Here is an 8,731-nt window from a genome sequence, read left to right as displayed (position 1 = left end):
AAATATTGCCCTTTCCAAGGCCCCGATCCTACAGACTTCGGCACAAGTAAAATTCCCGGCGAGCAGCCCTTTCCCACATTTAAAGACTTGCATCGAGACTACTAAAATAGGGTCAAGACTTTCCTTCCTCCAATACCTAGGTTTTTTTCCCCTAAGATGTTTAAATGAAGAGACATTTAAAGCCCCGAACTCAAACATAATCAGTTCTAAAAGACCTTAGCCACAAGTGAAATATTATTTCAAAACCAGCATCGCTGTTAGCACCGATTTTCCTGTTAGTGTGCGGAACCGGGGCGGGCTTGCCCCAGCGCAGCCCCGCGAGTGCGGCGCGGATGCTCCCGCGGCTTGCCCGTATCCCGGGACACAAGGGCACGCTGGGGGGCAGCGGGGACCGGCTCCCCCCGCCCGGCAGCGGCGGGGACGGGGGGATGGAAGGCGCAGGCCCGGCGGGGGGGAGCGCAGCCTCCTCCCGCCATCCCGTCCAGGGGCGCTCCGCTCCCCGCAGCCCGCCCGGGGGCCGAGCGGGGCGGTCGGAGCGCGGAGCGGAGCGGAGGGGAGGGGTGTTCCGCCGCCGCCAGGGCCGGGAGAGACGCTCCGCCTGGGGAAGGGCACGGGGAGACACTCCTCCTCCCCCGCCGCCCGCCCTCCTTCCCTTCCTCCGGCGGCTCCGCGAACCAGGAACCGCGGCGGCGGCGGGCTCCGTGCGTGAGAAACCCCGCGGCGCCGGGAGCCGCCGGGAGCCGCCGCGGCGGGCGGCGCGGGAGGGGCGGCGGGGGCGCCGCGGCCGCCGGGCGCTGCGAGGGGCCGGGCGGCACCGGAGGGGGCGGGGGGGAGGAAAAAGTTTACACCCTCGCCACTCTCCTCCCTCCTCTTCCTTGGTGGCGCAGATGGGAGTTTTACCTGGAATGACATAAGTTTGATTTTTTTTTTCGGGTTTGTTTTTTGGTTTTTTTTTTTTTTTTTTTGGAGGGTGTCTCTCTCCCTCCTTCCCTCTCCGCCCCCTCTTCTTTTCCCCCCCACCCCCAAAAAACCCCTTCCTCCTCCACCGGTGCTGGATCCACCCCCCGTTCCCCTCCGCCGGCGGGCGAGGGTGTGACCCGCGGGAACACCCACCCACCTAGGCGTCCATGGTGGGAGCTGTCCGCCGAGCCGAGCCGAGCCGAGCCGCGCCGCGGGCACCCCGCCGCCTGCCGCCGCAGCTCCCTCCCTCCCGCCGCCCGGCCGCGCTCCCGGTGCTTCCTCCGCGTACTTTTTTTTTTTTTTTTTTTTTTTTTCCCTCTCTACCCTGGGTGGCGGTGCGGGCTCCCGGATGGTTCGCTGCCAGTAGCCGGGGGCCGCGTCTCCTCCCCCCGCCGCGCCACCATGTCCTAGGGGAGGTGAGTGAGTGCAGCGCGGAGCCTTGCGCGGGGCGAGCAGCGGCGCGGGGGGCAGCGGGGCGGGTGTCCGACACACCGGCCGGCGTATCCAGGTCACGGCTAGTCCCGTCCCCATCCGTGAAAACTTCGCGGGAAGGACACGTCCATTGCTCGCCAGCGCCCGCGGGGAAGCGCGGCGGGGGTGGCGGCTGCTCCTCCGCGGGTCGCGCCGCGGGCGCTGGGAGCCGCCGCCTCGGCCCGTGAGTGTGGGTCGATATTTGGCAGAATAGGAAAACGAGAGGGGCACGTGACAGCCCAAATCCTGGGGATGTTGGCGCTTTCGCCGTGACTCTGGAATACCAACCCGCAGCAGCACACGCGGGGTCCCTGCGGGCGCGCACGGGCGATTGCGGGAGAAGGTGCGCGGTGCCCGGCGCTGCCGCTGCCCGGCGGGCTCAGCCTCCGGCCCCGCTCCCGGGGCACCGCTGTCACCCCGCGGGGCCGGGAGCTGTCCCCGCCGGGCCGTGGGGCGCACCTGGGGCCGGGAGCGGGGCTCTCAGGGGCCGCTGACCGGGGGCTGGGGGCGGTATTTAGCGAGCGAGTTGGGAGCGCATCGCCTGAAAGTTTGCTCGGCGGCTTTTTTCCCTTTCTTTCTTTCTTTTTTTTTTTTTTTTTTAAGGCTTGTCTGGGAAAGGGATATTCCTGCAGCCGGGACGCAGGCACCCAGGGGGACACTGGGGAATAGGAGGTGGCAGCAACCCCGGGGCCAGGGGTCGTTCCGGCGGCTCCTCTGGCTGGCGGGAGGCAGCGGGCGGGGCGCCCGGCGGGATGCGCGGCTGCCGCGGAGCGGAGCCAGCCCGGCGGGGAGCGGAGGACGAGTCCTTGAACCCTCCTGCGCTCCGCCGCCGTCGCTCCTCCGCTCCTTATTTTTTTTTACCCCCGTACGTTTTTCTTCTTTCTTTTTCCCCCTTCTACCTAATTACATTAATTTTTAAAAATTTCCCTGGTTAAATCGCCGCTGCATCGGCACGGTGCGCATTCATGCGCCGCTGACAGGCGGAAACCCCGGGCCGGCGGAGAGGCGATGCCCGGCCCTGCCGCCGGCGCGGCGCGGGCACCGGGCGGGGGCGGCCGCGCCCCGCGCACCTCACCTGTGCGCACGGTGCCGGGGCCGCCGCCCGGCCGGGGGCGCGGGGCGGTGCGCGGGGAGCCGCGGGCGGAGCGCGGGGCCGCCGGTCCCTGCGGCTTTAAGGAGATGCGTTTCCCAGGCTGTGTCGCAGCAACTTTGTATCAGTCATGTCGCCCGGCGGGTGAGTGACGGCGCCGCGCAGCCAATGGCGCGCCCGCCTGGCCCCGGCCGCGCCGCTCTCCGGGCCGCGCCCGCCAATCGCGGCGGGCGGCGGGCGGGACGTAAACTTGAACTTTATGTGGGCATGTGACATGTTTTTAAAGGACTTGGCACCTTTTGCCGTCCCCTCCCGGGTGCCGCTCCGTGTCACCGGGCGGCGCGGCGCGCCTCGGGCGGGCGGGCAGGCGGGGGAGGGGCGGGGGAGCCGCGCCGCCCGCCCTGCGCTCCGCGCCGCCCTGCGCTCCGCTCCGCGCCCCGCGCCCCGGGCTCGCCCCGCCGCAACAGGTAGCGGGGCCGGGCCGGCCGGGACACCGCTCCGCGCCCCGCACCGCGGCGGGAGGTGCTGCTGGCCGGGTGAGCCGGGGGGCTCGGCAGCGGGGCCCGGACCCTGCCGCCGTGAAGGGCGGGGAGCGGCGTCTGCACGGGAGGAAGCGCTGTTCTGCATCGCTCGGGGGGCGGGCGGCAGGAGGGGGCCGAAAGCGGGTTTGGGCTGTGGATCCCCCTCCCCCGCGGGCTCCTGGGAGGGAGGGAAGGGAGGGAGCGAGCTTCCGGACACTGCCGGGCCCCCCCACGCGTGACAGCCCGGGCTGCACCTGCGGGAAGGCCGCCTGGGCTGGCGGGGGGGACAGGGGTGCAGAGCGGTGGCTGCTCGCTGGGAGATGCGGGGATGCTCCTCGCAGCGGAGGGTGAATGGGGAAATCAGCGCTGCCTGCGCGGATGTTAACGCGCGGGGACGGGGGGGACCCGCGCCCGGCTCCGCTGGGTCCGGGGGCGGCCGTGCCGGGGCTCCCCGCGCCGCTCCCGTACCCGGGAGAAAGGGGGGAAACCACAGCCCAGCCGCGAAACTCAGGTCCCCCGGGCAGTCTTGTGTCAGCGGGGTGGCTGTCAGGCAGTGAAACTTTAAGGAAATTTGGTTTACAAACACCGAGAATTAAGAAGTGGGTGGCTGCTTGAACCACCAGTTTATTTTTTTTTTTTTTTTTTTGTGAAGCTGGGCTTACTTCAGATTTCCCCGTATCTAGGTGACCTTTTGGTTGCAGGGATACCAGGTACCATTTGATTTTTTATTTGGCTGTTGCTGCGAGACTAGTTTCATGCCTAATTGATCGGAGATTTGTGCTGCGGAGGGCTGCGTTTGTTGATATGTTTGGGGTGAAATGTAAAACTAGATGTGTTTAGGGTGAAATATACAACTAGATGTGTTTGGGGTGAAATATACAACTAGGTATGTTGGGGTGAAATATACAACTAGGTATGTTTGGGGTGAAATATACATCTAGCAATGTCTCGGTAGTTCTTCAGAGAGGGAGTCTGGATATGCTGCTGTGCTCACAATGTCTCTTACTTTTGTTAAGTGTCAGGTAGAGATGATCTTGGTTCCAGTATGTAACTGTGCTGAGCTTTAGTTGTGGGTGTCCGTGGATGTTGTAGCCCCCAGTCAGATTTGTTTAGTGAAAGTTAGTAAAAAGGCATGTGTGTGCAGTCGGTGAAGTGTGGATTCCGTGGATAGATGTGCTAGTCAAGTTGTAATAAGTTCTGCCCAAAAGAACAAAACCAAACCCTAATGCTACCAGTATCCCCTGAGATTATTAATTTGATTCTGGTATCCACCGAGGCACTTGGAGGTGACAGAAACCATCACTTGCAGAAATTCTGTTTGCTACTGCACTCTCCCTAGTTCATAGCTCTCGTTTTAAACTGAACTTGTATTAGGCCACAGATAATCTCTGCTGCTTTTTGATCCTCTCAGATATATTTACCAGCCTTTGCAAGTGCAGGATCAGGGCATTTTCTACTTTATTTTCCTTTGTGTGACTCAGATTTTTATTTGCTGAAGTTTCAGAGTATCTCGGCTGTTGATTGTACATGAAGTTTGGATTTTACTGCTGTGGGAGAAGTCCCTACAATGCTCAAACACTGTTGTAATGTTAGGCCTGCAACAGAGATTTCCTGGCATGCAGTGGTTCTGCTGGTATTTCTGAGAGTTAAAATTAACTTACATCCTAATTTTAAGCCTTAACTAAGTTTCCTGGTTTTCAGAAATGCGGGTCACTCACAGCTGCAATTGATTTCTCTAGGATTTAGGCTTGCTCAGCACTTAAATCAAGGGTAGGTGATTATCTGGGAGTGACTTTATGTGGAATTAGGCACTTCTGTCTGAAAATTTTATACTATAGGAATGTGATTAAATGTACATGATGATGTGAGACATAATTCTGGGTTCTAATAAAATTTGTGCTTGAGGGAAATGTAAGCATTGGGCTATAGTTCCAATTAACTAAGGGCAAAGAAGTATTCAAGTCATTCAGTTTGCGGGTTTTTTTTTGTTTTGTTTTTGTTATTTTGCTCAAAATAGCTTAGTTAAGAAGTGTTAAGTAAAGGGGTAGAACACTAAATTAAATATTGGAAAATGAATACATTAAGAAAAGAAAAAAATATTTGCATAATATTGATATTGTCAATATTGGCTCTTGAGTTTCTGCAGTTCTAATGATACTATGAGCCAAATCCTTAAAAAATAATTGTTGTTACTTATATGTTGGTTTTCAGATTGTTAGAGACGGGGTCATGATTATGCTCCTTACATTGTGAAAGTGACATGTGGGATGGGAGGGGTTTTTTTAGGGTCCATTTTAGAGCAAGGTTTACTTTGCTTTATATATTCCTCTTGCTGGCTGCCATGGAAGTTTGCAGAATTGGCAGAGTTATGGATCCATTTAACAGCCATGCATTCCCACCTAGTCTGATCCCCTTCCTCTGTGGCAGGAATGTTTCCTACTGATCTGCTGTCCTCCTTGTCTCCCCACACCTTCATGTCTCCTTGGGAGGTTGTACGAGAAGTTTGTGTGGCTGGGAAGGGGCGAGTCAGCTGTCAGCCCCTCAGAACCACTGCTTCCCTCTAAAGCATCCTGGGTTAGGCTGAATAGTGAGGATGATGAAATCTCTTTAAAACAGCAGTCTCCCTTGCTTTGTTGTCCCTGTAACATGGCAGTGGAAGGTCCTTGGAGGAGCAGAGCTCCTCCAAGCTCTGTAATGAGCAATTTCCACTGAGTTTTCATCCTGCCTGCCACCAGCGTGTCCTTTCAGGACCTCTCTGGATCCCCTCCTTCCTTACTCCCCTTTCTCTTTTTTAGGTGAGGGACGGCCCCTGGTACAGCTGGCCCTGTCCATGGGGCTATGGCCAGCGAGGGTGGGCGGTTTGCTGACATTGCCAAGCCATTCCTTTTGGGGCAGGGCTGGGAGCAATAATTTGGGTGTTCCCCAACTGCTGAGCTGTTTTCTCCCTGAGCCCATAGGGCTGTCATATCCATGAGACCTTTCCCTCGGTTTGATTGAAATTGGACAAATGGTTGAGAGATGATGGATGGGGCAGGGAAATGGGACTGGCAGGCAGAGCGAGAGAGGAGGATAGACAGAGAAAGCGGATACGCCTTGTTTTCCTTAGGAAATTAGGAAATTTCCTTAGGAAGTCACACTGTCCTGTCATTAATTTTACTTTTTTATATATGTCTTTGCTAGTTATGGAGACAAAAGGATACCACAGCTACCCAGAAGGCTTAGATATGGAGAGACGGTGGGGTCAAGTTTCTCAGTCTGTGGAGTATTCTTCCATAGGTGCTGGAGAGCAGACTGATGACAGTAACTACATGGAGATTGTAAACGTCAGCTGCGCCGCCGGCACTTTCGCAAACAGCAGCGCTCAAGGAAACGGCAAAGAAAAACCTGAGCTACTCTCCTGCCTGCAGCAAGACAACAGCCAGCCTGGCCTCCTGCGCTCTGACATCAAAACCGAAACAGAGTCCAAGGAGCTGTCGGCAACGGTGGCCGAATCCATGGGTTTGTACATGGATTCGATACGAGACGCCGATTACCACTACGATCAGCAGAACCAGGGGAGCCCAGGAAAGATATACCAGAACGTGGAGCAGCTGGTGAAGCTCTACAAGGAGAATGGCCATTGCTCCTCTCCCCTCCACAGTGCCAGCAGGCCCTTGAGGTCTCTGATGTCGGACTCTGGGAGCGCTGTGAACGGCGGTGCCATGCACACGATTGTCAAAAGCCCCATCATGTGTCAAGAGAAAAGCCCCTCAGGCTGCAGCCCTCAGAACATGGCCTCTTCAGTGTGTAGTCCTGCGGGAGTTAACTCCATGTCCTCAACCACCGCTGGCTTTGGGAATTTTGCCATGCACAGCCCCATGGGGCAGGGCACCCCTCTGTCGCGCTCGCCCAACGTTGAGAGCCGCGGCTCCATGCTGCACAGCCCCGCGCACGTCAGCAACGTCGGCTCTCCGCTTTCCAGCCCTATCAGTAGCATGAAGTCGCCGATCTCCAGCCCTCCCAGCCACTGCAGCGTGAAATCTCCCGTCTCGAGTCCCAACAATATCACTATGCGATCTTCTGTGTCCAGTCCTGCAAACCTGAACTCCAGGAGCTCCATTGCCAGCCCTTCCAATGCCAATAACAGGTCCACGCGTTCTAGTCCAGCGGTTAGCACTGTGGGATCATCCATCTGTAGCCCCGTTAACAACTCCATAGGGTTCCCGCCTTCCGGCACGCCAGTGGGGCCTAGCAGAAGCCAAGACACCGTTCCCAGTCCAGAAACAAAAGACAAGGGTGCTCAAGAACTCACGTTTCCTAAGATGGAGGAAATGGAGAACGCCATCTCCAACAACAGCCAGATGAACCTTGTTCAGTTCATAAAGCCCGAGCCAGACGGGTCCTTTGGCAGCGCCTGCATTGGCGACAGCGGCAGCAGCAAAATAAACTCAGATTCTCCCTTTCCAGTACCAGTGAAGCAAGAGTCGGCCAAACATCCTTGTTCTGGTGCCTCCTTTAAAGGGAATCAAACAGTAAATCCTTTCCCATTTACAGATGGCTCGTATTTTTCTTTTATGGATGACAAAGACTATTACTCTCTTTCTGGGATTTTAGGACCACCTGTTTCTTCATTCGATGGAAATTGTGAAGGTAGCAGTTTTCCAAATCCAGGCCTACGTGTGGGGATTAAGCAGGAGCCTGACGATGGCAGCTATTACCAAGAGAACAGTATACCATCCTCTGCCATTGTGGGGGTAAATTCAGGTGGACAGTCATTTCACTACAGGATCGGTGCCCAGGGCACGATATCCTTGTCGCGGCCGGTGGCTCGAGAGCAGACATTTCAGCACTTGAGCTCCTTCCCTGCTGTCAGCACGCTCGTGGAGACCTGGAAGTCGCATTCGGAGTTGGCATCCAGAAGAGGTGATGGGTATCCAGTTCTAGAGTACATTCCAGAAAATGTGTCCAGGTGAGCTGGCAAATTGCCACTTTTTTTTTTTTAAATCTCCTTATTTTTTTCTTTCTTCCCCTGCATTAAACAAACAACGCGTGAATTATAATGAGGACCAGGGTGGTATTCCTCAGTCTGATGCATAATTCTTTGTTTGAGTTTCCATTATTATTAGATTTGTGGCTATCTTGCTGTATTTTACTCTGCCTTTAATGAAAGCGAAGTGCTGGCTTTAATATTTAAGAAGAACATATTGTATTCTGTTGTTATTAGGTTTGAAGGTATGGCTTTAGTATGTTTATGAGCTCTTACTACTACAAATGTTGTTTTTCCTATAATGAGAGCTTAGTAAAATTGCTCTCTTGTGTCCTATAATGGTTATTTTTTTCTTAGCTAGTGCTTGAATGTGTTGTACCTCAGATGAAATGTTGAGATGAGGATAAGAAAATGGTAGTGTCAGTAATCTGTTTTTGTGAAGAAGCATGGTTCTGTGTTTGCAGTGGACTTTAACTGGTTAAGTTTAAAAAACAACTTTGCAAGCCTGTGGCAACATATTATTTCTGTATTTTAACTGTAGGAACATTTGGTTTATATATATAGAAAAATGCCTCCAGAAGGAGGAGAGCTGTTAAAACTTGATGCATTTGAAAGGGAGAAATGGATAAACTGATCCCCTCACTTCTGGTGGAAGAGAAATGAGCAAGTGTCATCTGAATTTGGCTTTCTTGGCTGATCTGTGGCAGCATGTCCTTCTTCTAG

The 8,731-nt window shown here is 55.3% G+C and overlaps 2 protein-coding genes across 7 annotated transcripts in view; one reads left to right on the top strand and one right to left on the bottom strand.

Moving 5' to 3' along the window:
• Positions 1-234: 234 nt before the first annotated feature.
• LOC131084060 (collagen alpha-1(I) chain-like) lies at positions 235-5,518 on the bottom strand. The gene is made up of 4 exons (XM_058025156.1): positions 5,442-5,518; positions 2,811-3,585; positions 1,285-1,890; positions 235-900 (listed from the first exon to the last, which is right to left on the bottom strand). Exons 1-4 carry the CDS (start codon positions 5,516-5,518, stop codon positions 235-237), a joined length of 2,124 nt encoding a protein of 707 aa, XP_057881139.1.
• Positions 1,238-8,731, top strand: part of NR3C2 (nuclear receptor subfamily 3 group C member 2) — a 189,396-nt gene continuing 181,902 nt past the window's right edge. The window contains exons 1-2 of one of the 6 annotated variants that reach the window (XM_058024094.1): positions 1,238-1,376; positions 6,223-7,990. In XM_058024094.1, the coding sequence (XP_057880077.1) occupies positions 6,225-7,990 (1,766 nt within the window). In that variant the 5' untranslated portion in view covers positions 1,238-1,376; positions 6,223-6,224. Of the gene's footprint in view, positions 1,377-2,647; positions 2,666-2,980; positions 3,058-3,700; positions 3,753-6,209; positions 7,991-8,731 lie in introns of those variants that run through there. The other 5 variants (XM_058024089.1, XM_058024093.1, XM_058024090.1 and 2 more) reach the window with 5 other exon arrangements.

The sequence above is a fragment of the Melospiza georgiana genome, chromosome 5, assembly GCF_028018845.1.
Source record: "Melospiza georgiana isolate bMelGeo1 chromosome 5, bMelGeo1.pri, whole genome shotgun sequence".
NCBI classification, from domain to species: Eukaryota; Metazoa; Chordata; class Aves; order Passeriformes; family Passerellidae; genus Melospiza; species Melospiza georgiana.
The sequence above is the reverse complement of the archived record's forward strand: the minus strand, read 5'-3'. Positions and strand labels throughout refer to the sequence as shown.

Bases quoted from the DNA above. Each gene is read 5' to 3' on its own strand.
- LOC131084060 (XM_058025156.1), bottom strand. From the start codon at position 5,518: ATGAAGGTGTGGGGAGACAAGGAGGACAGCAGATCAGTAGGAAACATT. The intron at 3,586-5,441 runs GTGGGAATGCAT...ACTGCCTGACAG, and splicing joins GAGGAAGGGGATCAGACTAG to CCACCCCGCTGACACAAGAC. The intron at 901-1,284 runs GTAGAGAGGGAA...ATGTCATTCCAG, and splicing joins AGCCCGCACCGCCACCCAGG to GTAAAACTCCCATCTGCGCC.